General features: G+C 37.4%; 1 protein-coding gene across 8 annotated transcripts in view; it reads right to left on the bottom strand.

Moving 5' to 3' along the window:
- The window catches only part of tpd52l2b (tpd52 like 2b), a 61,818-nt gene extending 49,362 nt beyond the window's left edge, over window positions 1-12,456 (bottom strand). For 6 of the 8 annotated variants that reach the window (XM_073061826.1, XM_073061827.1, XM_073061830.1 and 3 more), the window contains exons 1-3: window positions 12,312-12,446; window positions 8,404-8,540; window positions 3,001-3,149 (exon numbers count right to left, since the gene is read on the bottom strand). In XM_073061826.1, coding sequence (XP_072917927.1) covers window positions 3,001-3,149; window positions 8,404-8,540; window positions 12,312-12,330 — 305 coding nt within the window. In that variant the 5' untranslated portion in view covers window positions 12,331-12,446. Of the gene's footprint in view, window positions 1-3,000; window positions 3,150-8,403; window positions 8,541-12,311 lie in introns of all 8 variants that reach the window. The other 2 variants (XM_073061831.1, XM_073061828.1) reach the window with 2 other exon arrangements.
- Window positions 12,457-17,822: the final 5,366 nt, after the last annotated feature.

The following is a 17,822-nucleotide window of genomic DNA, read 5'->3' as shown; positions in this document are numbered from 1 at the left end:
TATGGACCTAATACAGGGTATTGCGTTGATGGACAAAATAGTTGGTAAAGATGGGATGGGCCAAAGGGCACACTTCTGTGCTGCTCAACACTATGATTATATATTTTCCCCCTACCTCAAAGTTGATTTACTGGTATTTCCTTTATTGTACATGTGTGCATAAATGCACTTTTCAATAATTTGATCTCCAACCAACCCCAAATTAATTAGTCCAATTAATTAGTCCAATTAGTCCAATTAGTCCAATGAAAAAATTAAGTAAATACTGGGAATAAAATCCACAGGAAATAATGCACACATTCAGCATTTGAGGCAACTACAGCACATTTCTTTACAAGTGTGTTGGGGAAACAAATAACTTAGCCAACAATTAAGGGCAAAACTAATAAACACATAACATCTGATGCTTTTATTAAGCTAACTGCATGCACACCCAAGTTCCAATGGAAATTTTCCAAATCTATTGGGAATGCACAAAGATTCTGTAGTATTTTTTTCCAGGGCAGATGTAATTTTGTTTGCATATAATATAATAAATGCGTCTACAAGAGCCTTTCAAAGTGTTCTTTGCGGACTAGTAAATTAAGCCTATTGCAGATAATACTGTCTCTCCAGTTTTTTCTTCCTTTCCAATCCCGATGAGTGATCTCAGCCCAAAACATCAACTGTTTACTCCTTTCCAGAGATACTGCCTGGCCTGCTGATTTCCCCCAGCATTGTGTGTGTTGCCTATCATTACCATGGCTAAACTCAAGAGCCAACTCTGAAATGGTGTATTACTTGCTTAATCTTAGTTCTACAAAATTTTAATGAATTTGTTCATAATTTAAGGAATAGATCTCCTGCCCATAACAAATGAAGGGCAGTTCAAAAGATATAAATATGTAAATATATGATTTAATTTTGTATTTGGAGTTTCACCAGTGTTCCACACTTTAGTTATTGGCAAAGCTCAAAAATCATAACTGAAACAATTTGATTCTTTGGTGACAAGACTGGAACATGGAGCAAAAAAATAATCAAATTGTTGGAAGAAGTCAGCAGGTTTAAGCAATGTCCAAGGAGGAAAAGGAATTGTTGACAATTTGCATTGAGACACTGTATCAGGTTGCTGGTCAACCTGCCAGGCTCTTCCAGCAGTTGTTTTTTTTTTTTGCTTTTGATAAGTTCATGCAGTTTCTTGAATAGTCCAACAGAATAGACTTCTGAGCAAGGGACACAACAGTCTGGCCATTATAAAATTATGGTGGCCAAAATATCCCACCAGCACTTCAAACAAAAAGGGTCACACACAGAGAAACAACTTGAAGAAAATAAGAATACTTCAAAAAAATGAGGTATTCAGACTATATAGCTTGTATCAAATGGTTCACGATATTTTCTTTTAAAGATATTGAACAGCACATTTGTGAAAACTTGAAGCAGAAAATTATTTTTTACAAAAACAAGATTATGCATTTTAGCATTACATTCCTGTACCAGGTAAAGGTATCAACTTTAACAAACTTTTATTGGATACAATGCCTTTATAAAAGGCACACATTCAAAAGACACTTTACACAATTAAAATCTAACAGAAAGTTCAAATAGAATGATTCAGAGACACTGCAATGTCCAAAGATTGCTTACATTTTTAGGAGACTAAGAAAATGCTCTCAAAAATTAACTACTACTCATTCATTGATCTTAGGAACTACATGTGTTTGCAATCACAATTTCCTTAAATTAAACCTCATAAATTTATAAATTTGATACCTATTGGTGATTGACAGCATTTTGAGCCCAAGATCTTATGGATAAGCAATCAAATACAAGCTTCTATTTTACTGTCAGCAGTCAGTAACTAAAGAAACAAAACTCAGTAAACTCTGTGGCAGGGGATTTCACTTGTCCACTAATTCAAATGCTGTCTGAAAAGAGTTCCAGAGATTCCTAATTTTCAATAATGTTGATATTGAGGGTCATTATGGAGAATATTGAACAAGTCAAGTAAAAAAGGATTTTATTAGAAACTCTTAAGTATACTGGGAAAGATAAAATAGTATCAATGTTAAAAGGATTAACAATTCTAAAAGGCACAATTTAAAAATACTAGGGTACAAATCCACAAGTCAGTTACAGCACGAAGTTATGAAGTAATAATGATTTTGTTCCCCATTGGAAGTATACTTACACTGCAGTCAAACTTTAATATTTTGAAGAAATCTAAAATGGTTTGTAAAAGCTTTCTGATAAGTTCAGTAATGTGAAGAGTAAGCGGGGAAGACTACAGAATAGCTGAGGCCATGTAACAGCAGGGGACCATGGAAGTTTTTTTACCTGCACACACATTCCAGTAGCTGTTGTCAGACTGCTTCTGTTTTAAAAAAACAAGTTTGATAACCTTGCCATTATTTTCTTCTGTAAATTCAAGCAAAAAGAAAGTTCTAAAATCTTACTATGAAAAATGGAATTGGTAACCAAATTACACAAAATTCAGTACGAACTATCGCATGGTACAGTTCTTTACAGTACCAGTGACCCAGATTCCATTCCAGCCACTGCCTGAAAGGCTTGTATGTTCTCCCCTTGTCCGCATGTTCAAAGTCCAGACACTTACTAGTTGTAGGTTAATTGGTCATTGTAAATTGCCCTGTGATTAGGCTACGATTAAATCGGGGGATTGCTGGGTGGCATGGCTCAAATTATCTTAATAGTTTAAAAAGAAACAAAAACTGGGGTTAAAGCATATTGATGGTGCACAGTAAAGTTCTTAGCATCTGTCATCTACCTTACACCATTGGTGTGCATTAAATGTCAAGTATTCTAGCCAGAGTGCTACCCATTGTATTTAGAAAATTCGAAATAAACTCAATTAAAATACACAGGATCTAGAAAAGTAACAACTAATTGACAGAGGGTGAACATGAACATATACCCTGAATAATAAGCTTGCACAGCCATTCTGTTAACAGGATTTTAAGCAGAAGGGAAACAGGTTTGAGAGTTCCAAGAACTTACGCATTGGATGCTTGGACATCTTGCCAGCTTTTGGTAAGATTCTGCTTGAGCTCATTGAAAGGAGTCAACCCTAACTTCCTTTTGATCTCTGAAGCGTGTTTTTCCTTGGCAGCTAGGACTTGCCGAAGAGTTGCTATTTCCTCTTCAACCTGTACAAACAAAAACCCATAAAAATTCTAATTCTCAGTTGTTGGAATTTTTAAACGGATTAGAAACATAGAAAATAGGTGCAGGAGTAGGCCATTCGGCCCTTCGAACCTGCACTGCCATTCAGTGTGATCATGGCTGATCATCCAACTCAGAACCCTGTACCTGCTTTCTCTCCATACCCCCTGATCCCTTTAGCCACAAGGGCCATATCTAACCTCCTTTTAAATATAGCCAATGAACCGGCCTCAACTGTTTCCTGTGGCAGAGAATTCCACAGATTCAACACTCTCTATGCGAAGAAGTTTTTCCTCATCTCGGTCCTAAAAGGCTTCCCCTTTATCCTTAAACTGTGACCCCTCGTTCTGGACTTCCCCAACATCGGAAACAATCTTCCTGCATCTAGCCTGTCCAATCCCTTTAGAATTTTATACGTTTCAATAAGATTCCCCTCAATCTTCTAAATTCCAGTGAGTATAACTCTAGTCGATCCAGTCTTTCTTCATATGAAAGTCCTGCCATCCCAGGAATCAATCTGGTGAACCTTCTCTGTACTCCCTCCCAATATTAATTGTAGCAATTTCCTTTTTCTATTGAACAAAGGCAAACTTATTCAATTAACTTTACTAATTTAATTTATAAATTCATTTAAACATGCCAAATCAGCTGACAAAGCTAGTATCAGTGCAAAAGAGCAAATTCTGGCCACTTTCCATGGGTCTGTTGTGATAATTAATAACATAGCTGAAGTAATGATAACCTCAAAACAACACTCCCACCTAACTCCTGTACCTTACCATCACATTGCTTATCAAGACATTACAGAGAAAAAAATGCCTTAGCTTCACCTTAAATGGGTGACAAGTTTACCTGCAGAAATAGTCTAACTATAGATCCTTTCACAATCCTTGCCAAATTGTTTGTCATGACCCCTCAGGATCTTGTGTTTCAATCATGTCCTCTGTTTTTCTGAACTCCAACAATTACATCTACCCCATCCAATCTTTTCTCTCAAAATAAGCTAACCATTCCAGGTATAGTCCAGTAAAACACTGGAACTGCTTCCAAGATTAGCTTGTTTTTAAGTATTTAGTCCATTACTGCACAGAGTTCTTCAAATATCGTCTCACCAGTGCTCTATATAACTATAGCATATCCTCCCTACTTCTATATTCAATTTGTCTCATAATAAATTATAAAATTCTGTTAACGCTGGACACTAACTTTATGTGCTCAGATCCCTTGGTATTCAAGAGCTCTGCAATCTTTTAGGTGTTTTTTTTTTGCTTTTCTACCAAAATAGAGTGTTTCACATTATCCCCCACAAGATTACTTTTTTCCAAATCACTGCCCACTTACTTGTGTATCTTTGAAGCCTTCACCTCCCTCTTCGACTCATCTTTAGATAATCAAAAAATTTAGCAACTCTGTCATTTGTACCCTCATTTAAACAAACTGGAAAAGAGGTTGAGACCGCAGCACTGACAGTCTGTGGCAGGGTACTTGTTACGTGTTACCAATAGAAAAAGACCCATATTTCCTTATTATTTCTACATGTCATTCCACAGCCAAAAACTGGGCGTAGCACTTGGTACAATTCCATGGAGTGAAGGGCATTTTCAGAGCTGGTTTTGGAAATTACTCAAAGAAATTCTAATGTTACGAAAGGAAAAACAAATATCCATGTGAAACTTCCAGAAAAATATCATCAGTTATGAATTACTGCAAAATTAGTTTGCCATTAATCTGAGAAAAACAAATGAGTTGCACAAGTTGTTTTACACCAATGCAAGCAGTTCCAGAAACAGGATTTGCTTATTTCAAGTCATCACCTTCATTCAATAGAAATTGCTCTTCATTAGAAATTGACAAAATGATTTAAAAGACATTTACTTAAGCAAGCCTGACAAACTATTTGGCCAAATATTTACAGTAGGTTCTAATAAATCATGCTCTTAAAAAGACCCAATGAAAAAATATTTTCAAAAAAACCCAGATGATTCTGCATTAATTAAGAAAATACTACTAGTAGCTTAGAAAATAAACATAACGCAGTATTTTTCTCCAGTCATTTTGTCGAATGACCCAGGGGATCAAAACAGAAGGGAACTAATGTGTGCCTCTCCAGGTCCACCCTGAAACTAGTCAAGGGAACTGTTCCTCACTATGTTCCTTCCTGTCACCACCCAGACAGCAGAGATGCATGTTGGAATTCATGAGCACTAACAGCTATGCATTTCCTTCCTTTCATGAACAAACCTGAAAAATAAATGGGGGAAAAAGGATTCTCTGATGTAAGAGGATTCATCACCAACAGACAAATTTTGGTCTCACCAAACAGACATACAATCTGACTGTGATCAAAAGGTAACAATCAATGATACAGGATTATTGGTTTCTTCTCCACAGCCATTGGCGTAATAAGTGGAAATGCCGCCCTTTCTTAACATTTAGTCTAAAGATGTAGAAAATGCAAGGGGGGAAAAAAAAGAGAACCTATCGTACCCAGGATGTGAATATGTAATGAAACCACAGAATAAAATTAAGTTAGTATGTCTCTTGTGGTTCTGGAAAAGATCTGAAGGATAGTTATTTGAGGAACAGGAGGCAGAAGATACCCAGTGTGAGCAAAAAAAAGCTTGATCAGGATTATGCCATTTTATGAATCTCAGAACATTTAATTAAGTAATGAGGGTTTCTCTGGAAAATTTTACTAAATCAGCACAGAATATTCTATATGCACGTAACTTCCGAATTCATGTTAGAGCTATTGATGGTGTAAAAATATTAATGGAAAAGACATGTACATGCTGATACCCAATCCCTGTAATTCCTGACAGCCAACAAAAGCCAATCATAGTTTTTGCCATAATAGCTTGAGTGATTTATAATATTTACAGATTTTAACATTTAATATTAAACAATTGCATATCAAAATAAATATTTGAGATGCTAAATAAAAAAAGCAAATAACTATAGTTCAACACTGCACCAAATGGACTAAATGCACTAGATTCCACTAAGGACTCTGGCCAAAATACAAATGTATAGATTAAATTATTAGGTGTTACCTTTTGAACATACTTATGTTCTTGAAAATGTTTTCAAACAAGTCTTCAGGAAAAAAATATTCTGCCAACAATAAAATACCTGCTAATTTTCATTTCCTTTGCAGGAAATAGCTGCTCTAGATGAAGCGCAAGGAATCCAAGCTAAGTCAATTGGAAATTTTCCACTGCCACTTCCCTCAACCTAATGTTCAAAACATAATTCCTCAAAAATGCAATACGGTCATAAAAACAGAAAATACTTCAAATTGTGAACAACTTGAAATGTGCAAGAAAGGAAACCCTTATAACAGTCTGCAATATTACACAACAGCTTATCAGGTGACACCCATGCTATAAAGGGATGTTTAGTTTGTGTTCCAAGAAAATTGTTATTTTGCAATTTTCCTTAAAAACACACAGCCACATAACCCACATACATCATCTGTGCATTTGTAAAGAAACACAAATCTACAAAATAAATTGTATTTATTCTAGTCCAGCCCTACCCCACCTAAATTGCATTAGATCAAATTTTATTCTCTATCTCAAATTTTTGGAGAGTTGTGAATTCTGTATGGTGAAAGATTTTTTTTTAAACCAGAAAACCCATAGGGATAGGGTCATTTCTACATATTTTCCTCTTAATTCTTATTTCCACAGGTAACCTTTCCTATGCAAGAACATACATCAAACTTGCTGGCATTGTAAAACAAGGTTATATGAACTTTGATTATATGAAATAATTACGAAAGGAAAATTGTTCTGACATAACACAGTTGTTATAAACAGCTTTATTTTGCTTATGATATCTGATATCAAGATGCTACACTTAAAAGTGAACAATACAGAGGGGAAAAAAATCTCAATTTTAACGTCCACAAAATGCTGTCTGGCCTGCTGCGTTCCACCAGCATTTTGCGTGTGTGTTGCTTGAATTTCCAGCATCTGCAGATTTCCTTGTGTTTGTCAATTTTAACGTGCTTGTTGGCATTTGAACAGGATAGAAATGGACCAGTCATTTCATCACTAATTATCTAATAACAATGTAGGGAAAAAAGTCATTTTGATTTCATCTTTAAACAACTCATGCAGGCAGGTCACTGAAAATAATGAGCTGCTTGGTTTCCAATCTGAAAAAAAATCTATTGGGTAGGGTGGGGAGATATGTAAATAATATGGACCAATTAAATGGCAAGTTCACATGTGCAATCACCTATGCATTTTGCACAATTCACAATTCAAAAGAAATAGGTGTTATCACGGTCATGACTAATTAACAAGAAGAATCCAATCATTTCTTCATTCAAGAAAAGGGAATTGAACAATTTCCACAGCAGAATACTACAGTAAACTTAAATATTTTTACAAGCTATAGTATACATATTGCCTCCTTAAGGTAGTCATAGTAAAGGAAGGTAGTGGGGATAAATTCCCACTACCTATTAAATGTTCCTGATGCTGTGGATTTCAAATAGCCGCCGACAACCAAGTCCAGATCCTGGCCTTAATATGTGGCTTAGCTACTCAGCCCATTGGAACCATTTCTACTGACAAGGAGAAGGGGCAAAAGTGGGTTACTGGCACCTTAAAACCAGTCACTTCAGGCAGATGGGACTTATCAACTGTGCTTGGCAGCCCACCTAGAAGAAAAACACTGATCTCAAACCTCTGCTGCCATGCAGCTATACCCACTCATGGGGGAGGCTTTGTGAGAAACCGTGAGGAAATATCTGGAGCTAGAGACCCAAGGCAGTCCTACGTTGAGTTCAACGCTAATTTGCAACTCCTGCAATACCTCTGGTGCTAAGCTGCATCAGTCTTTGCTGTTCCTTTAGATTTATCACCAGTGTGGAAAGTATGGCAACAGTTTGCCCTCCATATCATACTTATCATACTACATGGCTAACATACTGTCTTGTGCATCATGCAGATAGGTAGGGATGCAATTTCCATGGTTAACTCTGACCAGTTGAGGCCTCCAATAGGTATATGTATAAATTTAGCTTCCTTGGTTAACTACAGTAAAAATCTAATGAATATTAGATAAAGGCTAAATGTCAAAATCAGTTGAGTTTTCTGTGCAGGATTTGAATTTACATTCAGTAAAATATTGAACTACTAGTCAAAAATAAATTTGATAAATTTCAGTACTAAGGCTGCTTCAAATTATACCAAAGCATTGTTTTTTCAAGCATTCAAACTATACCTTGCTAAGTTCACTTTTGAGCTCCTCAGTTTCCACTTCAGAGAGTACTCCAAGTCCATCCCCACCTGCAGGAGTATCCACAGGAACATCAGTCATGTTTTCAGGCAGACCTTTGTTGGGAGAGTTAAGGTTGATATCTGTCACAGGTAATCAAACAAACAAACGAGTAAACAACCCAGCAGCAACACTAAAAGTTAAAGTGAACCCAAGCTGCATTAGTGAACCCAAGCACAAATGGATATGACAGTGAAACTGGTAACAAGATGTTTATCAAGACAAGAATGAAAACAAAGCCGGTTCCTAACTACACAGCTATTAAATATGGTTTGATAGAAAAGATAATATTACCCTAGGAATTTTAAATAATTATTCCAACATCAGTATGACAGCTATTAAACGAATATTGGTTATGCAACCAAGTTAACATGTATACGCAGCAAGTAATGGAGGCAAATGGCTTGAAGGCCTTCATTGCCTGGGGCTGAAATTTTAAAATTGTGAAGTACTGATGTAAGTGAACAGACATTTGCAAGGCTGCATCTGAAGTACAACATACAGTTTTTGGTCCCATTACTTAATGGATAACCTACCATTCAAGGTAATCCAGAAGATATTCATTAAACTAACCCCATAGGGGTGGGGAGGATGCCCATGAGAGAAAAAAAATTAAATCCTCATTGTTCCATGTCAGAAATAATGAGGGATTTGAAACATGTAAAATCCTAAGGGGCACAACACTGTGGATGTCAAGATGATTCCAGTCTGAAGGAGTATTGCATGTGTGATTGTGCAAAAAGCCCATCATTTAAAACTGAACTGCACAGAAGTTCCTACTGACAGTCTTGATTCTCTGGAATTCTTTGCCCCAGAGGATTGTGAAGAATTGGTTATGGGAGATATTTGAAGAAGGTAGGTAGACTTTTGAAAGAAAGACTTTTGTTGAATAGCATGCAAGAGGAACTGAAGCATGGGACAAATCAGCTATGACCATATTGAATGGCGGGGTGGGGAGAAGAATGTGCACCGACTGTGTTTCCAAAATATTGAAATGCACAAGGTAAATCCCTTAAAAAAATACAGGAGCTAATGCTTCCCTATCAAAGTTCAAAATAAAGATTATCAAAGTACATAAATGTTACCATATACTACCCTAAGATGTATTTTCTTGTGGGCATTCATAGTAAATAGAAAGAACCAATAGAATCAACGAAAATCTGCACAGAGATGGACAAACAACCAATGTGCAAGACAATAAAACTGTGCAAATACAAAAAGAAAAAAATTACAAATAAACAATAAATATCAAGAGCACAAATTTTAGAGTCCTTAAAAGTGAGTCTGTAGGTTGTGGAATCAATTCAGTATTGGGGTGAGTGAAGCTATTCCCCTCTGGTTCAACAGCCTGATAGCTGTGGGTTAACAACCGTCCCTGAACTTGGTGGTGTGGTATTTGAGGCAACAGTAAGTAGCGAACTTAACCTGGATGGTAAGGTCCTTGATGGATGCTGCTTTCCTGCGACAGCACCCCTTGTACATGTACTCAGTGGTGAGGAGGGCTTTACCTGCGATGGATTGGTTTGTATCCACTACTTTTTCAAGGTTTTTACATTCAAGGGCATTGATGTTTCCATACCAGAATGTTATGCAACCAGTCAATATACTAGGAAATAGAAGCACTGCTGTGCCTTCATTGTAATGACATGTATGTACTGGACACAGCACAGATCCTCTGTAATGATAATGCCGAGTTCCTGGTTCACTGATGAATGATAGTCATATGTGATTGAGCATTATTCTTTATAATTACACAAGACAAAGATGAGGTAGATCTTCCAATGTCTTAAAATCAAAGAATATCTGCGCAGAGTGAACAAAAATGCACACCATTCCCTTTCAGCCACCTTATGTACTCTGTGGGTCAACATTCACTTCTGTACTGTTCAGTGACATAAAATTCTCCAACAGATTTTACTACAGAAGTTGGGTATCATTCTTAATTAGAAGCATTTACTTGCAGATACCATAATGAATTTACAAGTAAAGGAATCATCCTGGGTAATAGCAAACATAAATCCCTTAAGTCCCAAGTAAATACAGCAGACTGCACTGTGAACAAATGTCAGAAGCACAGTAAATAACTGAACTGCTGCAGATTGCTTTAACAATCTTGAACAGGAAGGACAAAGTCAGTCGCAAGGTTTTTGCATCAAAAATTTATCCAGTGATCCATGCTAGAAAGAAAACAGGTACTTCAATGTGGGGGTGGGGGGGGGGGGGGGGGAAAGAGAAAAACAAAGGATTGAGCTTTCTTTAAACTGGTTATGGCCAAGTAGTCTGCTTCCGCTGACTGGCTAGAATTGCTTTTGAGCAATGGCAAGAGTCTGGAAGGACATCTGGTCCCTGTGAAGCCATAAATCCCAACAGGATTTAGTGGAGCAAGAACAGACCAAAAAAAAGGTTAATTTGTTAATGGTACTACTTCCAAGCACTGCTATAAATTAGGGAAAATAATTGTAGTACTGGGAAATGAAATACTGCTTCCAGTCAGGGAATTTCCTTTCACAGCTGAAGGTGTAAATATTATTCAGTGTTACCACAGCTTTTCAGGAATTAAAAAAAATCTAAGCTATTTGAATGTTACTACAGCCGAAGAATCAAATTGTGACAAGACAATTGTTGAAACCTCAACATAAAATGTTAATAATGCTATCACATTTAGATTCTATAAAAGGATTTGATAAACAAGTTCACGAATGGCTTACCAACTTTAAAGTATCACTGTTCCTTCATTATTACTGGATGTGTCATCCAAGTTCCCCGCCATAAACATTGTGAAATTACATTAACCAGGACTGCAACAATCTAAGAGGGTGGCTCACCACCACCACCTGAAGAGCAATTAGAGACACTCACAACATTGTCATCACCAGCCACACCCATACCTCCAATAGTGGACTTTTAAAAAAATTACTATTTTCCAAAGTTCTGTAAAACTTGTGCAGTTGGAAATGCATAAACCTAACTCTGATAGCCAATGTTCAGGATGTATAACACTTCACCAAAACAATTTCTACTAATGTGTGATCCAAATTTAACTATTTCTCAACTGAAAATGGAAGTAAACATTTAATCAACACCCAACATGAATGCTCCAAATATCCAAAATAAAAGCCATCAACTTTGGAACAAATCATGAACTTCCTATTTTAATCGCTAGTTCTACACAACTTGGGCAAGTGAAGGCAATTAATTTTTCACATCCATTTTGCCTAAACTATTTCAATGTATAACATTTTCAAAGCTTCAGGGAGAGACAACAGCCATACACTACACTTTAGACAATAGCCATACACTACACTTTAGACAATATTGTACTGAGTTATTACATACAACAGACAACATACAACACGCACATTACATATAATCAGTGTAATAACAAGTGCATGTCAACAGTATCCACTGAACATTAAAAACAGTACTTTAACGTTTAAAATGCTTATTTAATTTAGGTAATTTTACTACATGGATAAATAAATGAGAATCTCATATTAATACAAACTAATAAAATACGAAGATTTGTAAAGGCAGCCAATTACCAGCATTCCCAAGCAGCTTTTTAAAAAATGATCCCACCCCCCACTTCAAAAACAAGTACAGCAGCCAAAATAAAAAGCTGATGGTTAAATTATAAGCTGCCAACGTCAACTACAGCTTTGCAGTACAAATTGCCTGGCTTGTTTTGTTGTGTTTAGCCTTGGCCTAACCCTCTTCCTGTGATTCAGGCCTGATTCCCCCAATTTCCGGCTGGAGCAGTGGCCAAGCCTCAAACGCACACGAAAATGGAAAATCTCCCCAAATGCGTGTGACACTGTTCGCGCGGTGCGAGACAGTCGCCGAAAAGTGCCAACCTTGATTCGGAGCGTCCATGACGAGAGAACGCGAAGCCCCACAAACTATTAAATCAGACCACCGCCACGCACCAGCCCAACAGCCAGCCCGGCGCCGTGAGTCGACGTCAGCCGCCACCACGTCAGCAGCGAGGGCACGTGACTCGAGCCCGAGTGACAGGTGGCTAAGTAAACAAAGTGCAACACCTTGAGCCTGAATCGCTAGTAATCCTTGCAGCAAAACATCAGCCAGTGTTCCCCCCCCGAAGCCTGAGCTAAAAACTGTTGGGAATAAACACTTCTTTTTAAAACATTTTTAATTTGTTCTCATTCTTACTTTGAAAGCGAGGTGCATTTTTAAAGATATAAATCGGACTGTCAAAGTCGAATTTATTGCCATATGCACATGTACATATATCAACAGGTGCAATGAAACACTTACTTGTACCAGCATCACAGGCCCGGAGCATCAGATGAGCAGCATTTACAAGGAGAAACAAATTAAACTATACACAATTTTTACAAGACAGAATCTCGAACAAATAAAGTCACACTATGTTCTGTATTCCTTTTTACTACTTTGGGATAATTATATATGGAATTATCTGTCTGGATAGCACTCAAGCTTTCACTGCTTCTCAGTACATGTGACAATGTGCTCACTAATTAAAAGATAGCTGAGCGGGATCCCAGTGGGAGTGACTTGATTCAGGATAATTGTCACAGCCCAAATTCCATTTCTTCCTATTATTTCTCTCATCCGGGCAGATTTTTCTTGGACGGTTTCAACTCAGAGGATCTGAGACAGTAAGATTAACTCATTTTCTCTCTCTAAATACAGTATATTGTCTGAGCTGAATAATTCCAGCAATATTAATTTTATTTCATTATTTCCAGCATCTGGATTTTTTTAAACTGTTGTTAAGAGAAATCTATTACCTTATTTTGAAATATTTTGTGCTTTGAAAAAGAAGCTTAAATTAGAAGTGCTACCATATCTCCAGATTGTTTGGCATCCACTTGTTAAGGAAGGATATGATGGTGTTGTGGATGCTGCGAGGACCTCTCTAGGCTCAAGGAGAGACTAGGAATCAGGTTGAATTGTCCCTTCAGTGGTTAAAAAGGCTGAGCATATCTTGGCCAGGCCACATATAGGGGTATTCAATATCTTGGAAAAACTGGGACAAGATGTTAGGCAGCATGTTTGATTACAGTTCGATTCCACCATTAGTGAGGAAGTACGTTAGCTTGAAAGATTTGAAAGTTGAATGGATATAGCAAAGAAATATCAAAGGCAGAGAACATTAGTGAAATTTGTATCCAGATCTCCAAACGGTGGTGCTGATGCTTATTGATTCTCACTCTGCTTTCCAAACACCAATTCGCACTAATATATTATTCTCAATAACCTGTACTATAATTTTGTTTCATAATCTCCTGAAAGGCACCTAATCAAATGCCAAAATGCAACACATGCATTGGTTTGCACTTCGGTACTCCACTGGTTGAAATCTCCAAAAATTCCATCAGATTTATCCTGTCATAAATCTACCTTCTCTCTGCCCACTTTATTATTTTATCATTTCCCTTCGTCCTACCTCTTTACTCCATACTACATAGTTGAGGTACACTTGCTACAGTGCAGCTTGTGCGAACTGTGAAAGACACTTGCCAGCTAATCCTTAGTTACACCATTTAAAGTTGAAAGATCAAAAATTTCATGAATCACTCTAAAGAGAGGATGACATAACTGGGGTTGATGAGGGAAGTCAAAGACAGCATAACTGCAAAAGGGAAGGCATCTAATATAGCAAAATATAGTGGAATGCTAGAGGATTTGGAAACTTTAAAAAACCAACAGTTGGCAACTTAAAAAAAGCCATAAGGACAGAAAAGATGAAATAGGAATGTAAGCTAGCCAATAATATAAAAGAGGATACCAGAAGTTTTCTTCAGATACGTAAAAAGTAAAAGAGAGGCAAGAGTTGTTATCAGAATGCTGGAAAATAATGCTGGAGAGGTAGTATTAGGGAACAAGGAAATGGATGAACTGAATAAGTATTTTACGTCAGCCTTCACTGTGGAAGACTCTACCAGAATGCCAGAAATTCGAGCATATCAGGGGGCAGAAGTGAGTGTAGTTGCTATTACTGAGAACAAGAGATGGGAAGTGGTCCCAGTCAGTTTCACAACATGTGAGAGGTAGAGGGAATCTCAGCATTAGGGTTTTAGGGGATCGTGGGAATCGGGAGGGGCTAGTGAGTTTCAGAATTAGGTTTCTTATTACACAATACAGAAAATAGAACACCTCAGCACAGTGCAGGCTCTTTGGCACACAATATTGCCCCAGCCTTTTAACCTACTCAAGACCAATCCCACATAGCCTTCTATTTTTCATTCATCCATGTGCCTGTCTAGGAATTACTTAAATGTCTCCAATGAAGCTATTCCTGAATTGTTGAGCATAGGTCTTCAGGCTCCAGTATCTCCTCCTTGATGGAAGTAATGAGAAGAGAACATATCCTGGAAGGAGAGGGTCCTTAATGTTGGATGTTGGCTTCTATTGCAGCTGTGGTCTCTGGTCCTAGGCTCCCCCATGACAGGAAACATCCTCTCCACATCCACTCTAACTTTCAATATTTGGAAGATTCAATGAGAACCCTCTTTTATACATCATTCAACATTAAGATATACCAATCAGTGCACATTGCATATCACCTGCAACTACTTCAGGAAAAGGATTTATTTGGCAACAGTACATTCAATCCAACATGCTGGATAAAGGGCAAAACCTTTGACAATTTGAGAAACCAGAAGCCAACTGCTTTGCACATTTCATGCAAGACAAAATGCACCAACTGCTCAGCACCAGTGCTTTTTGGTGCAGAGTCGAAACATAGTAGGCTTCTCTGTTGAAGAGCATCCTACGCAATGTGTAGATTCATACTTTTACTGACTGGAGTTTAGACAAAGGTTACAGGAAGAAGGCAGGAGAATGGGGTTGAGAGCAATAATAAATCAGCCATGATGGAATGGTGGAGACAGCTTGATGGGCCAAATGGCCTAATTCTGTTCCTATGTCTTATAGTCTTATGTATGTTAACATGAATAGCTTGACATAGGTTCATTTGGTCAATAAAAAAACTTTAGTTTTTCTATTAGCAATGGATGTGATAGATAGCGGGCCAGTGGTGTAGTGCCAACCGCATTGGACTTCAAGGCCAGTGGTCCCAAGTTCGAATCTGGCTGGCTCCTTTCACACTTTCTATCTGTGCAGGGCTGAGCATTGAGCTAGAAACCTGGCATCGTTAGAAAAAACAGACAAGTGTTAAAGAAATGGTAAAGCTGCTGGCCCAATGTGCCATAAGGTGTGGAGAGGAACAGCAATGGATATGATAGATCTGGAATTCTCTTATCAAAGTGTAATATTTAGGAAGATAGGAATGTGGTATTTTGTAAGTTGAGCTGAGAAAAAAATCTCAAATGGAAAAAATGGCAGAGAACAACTGTCACACAACACACACAAAATGCTGGTGGAACACAGCAGGTCAGGCAGCATCTATAAGGAGAAGCACTGTCGACGTTTCGAGCCGAGACCCTTCGTCAGGACAACTGTGAGAACAACTGTTTTTTAAAAATACATCTTTAGGGATTTCTATTCAATTTGTAATTAACATGAAAGATTTTCAGAAATCTAACTGGAGAATTCTTGAAAACATGCTTGCATTAACTGAAACATTTGTCTTTCTTAGCCAAACAAGATACATACAAACCAAATAAAGCCATTGAACAAATAAATGAACATTTGAGCATCTTAATCTTCTTAATCTTCATAAGTTTCTAAATAATGTAATGATTTTAATGTAAATGATTTTAACTCCATGTATTTAGTTCTCACCTGTAATCTTAATTCAGACAACAGTACAGTTACAACCAAACAGAAAGCTGTTGGTTCAATACTCACTATTGCACAGAAGGAGGCCACTTAGCCCCTCAGGTACTGCTCAGCTCCTGTCAAACAATCACATCTGTCCCATTCTTTTTCAACCCATATTTTCTCTTGAATGCCCATTGTCTCCTTTGACCGTTTTTGCCACTAACAGAAGCTAATGGGAAATCAGTGTAGCCAATTAACCTTTTGGATGTGGGAGAAACAAGAGAACTCATGTTCACAAGGGGAATACACAAATGCCATGCAGTCTGAACTCCAGTTCAGAAAGCAAAATCAGGTTTATGGTGATATACTACAATACCACCAGTTGCACCTTAGTTGAAACTTTAAATGTGATCTGAACTCACACTGCTGAGTAAGTGCCACACTATTGGTAATCACATCTCCACAAGGTTCTGCTTATTTTTGTTGTTTCGAAGCATCAACTGATGCATGTTAAAGAACTCATTGCAAAATCTGAGTGTGGTGAACTAGATATACCTGTCTGACTGCTCCTGTGGCTCCTCCCACAGACCCCTGTATAAAGGCGACTGTGGGCTGCTGCTCTCCCTCATTTTCCCCAGGATGTAGTGTTGTTTATTCTTCCAGTCAATAAAAGCCGATATCTCGTTTCCTAAGTCTCAGCGTGAGTTATTGATGGTGCATCACTGAGGAACTTGAAATTCTACTGATATTCAGAGTAACACTGCTCCCTCAAATGACAATGTGATATAATTTCAAAATAATAAAGGACTTCTTAACATCTTTCTTCTGATTTCCAGAGCAGGAAAAAATCTTCACCTATTTGCTTCCATAGATGTGGTGTCATGGCCCCACCAAAAAACATTAAATTCGTAGCCTTTGAACTGCCTTTGAAATGCTAGAATACTTGGCAGTAGTCATGTAAAAACATCCTAGATTAATCTAGTAAAATGTTTGTAAAATATTGATATTATTTAATGCGAATTCTACAAAAGGCTAGATGCTGCCCTAGTATCCTTCCTTACTTGGGGCAATCTGAACTGCATTCCAACATTTGGAGTGTTGATAAGAATGAAAAAGGAAGAGGAAGTGAGATAATATCAAGCTGTGGAAAGTTTGACAATTGTGAATGAAAATGAGTTTGCATTAGTGATTAAAATGAAGGCACGGTACAGGTTCAGATAGCAAGTTGTGAGGCAGAGAAAAACTTGTTGCTAGTGAACTGAGATGAAGTTTTTAAGCAGAATTTGAGCTAATGTTGGTTTTATTAATTAAATAATGTTGTTTCCAGAATCCATGGATTGACCAGAAGGTTTAGAGTAACTAAGAATAAACAATGGTTAGAACAAATGTTCACAAATCTAATTGGGACTTGAAAAAGACAATGGAGGTTTACTTAAAAATTTTCAAAGTGGGGTTTTAAAAGAAGCAATAGAGCAGATATAGATATAGAAAAATTGGGTAAAATGACAAAAAGACTAACAAAATGCCACAAACAGGATTATAAATATTGGATTCACATGAAAAAGTAGCTGCATGGTAGTGTAGTGGTTTGTGTAATTGCTTTACAGTGCCAGCGATCACCATTCAGCCTTCAATTCCCATCATTCTTTGTAAAG

The sequence above is a fragment of the Hemitrygon akajei genome, chromosome 11 (genome assembly GCF_048418815.1).
Source record: "Hemitrygon akajei chromosome 11, sHemAka1.3, whole genome shotgun sequence".
Taxonomy (NCBI): Eukaryota; Metazoa; Chordata; class Chondrichthyes; order Myliobatiformes; family Dasyatidae; genus Hemitrygon; species Hemitrygon akajei.
This window is presented reverse-complemented; position numbering and strand designations above follow the sequence as displayed.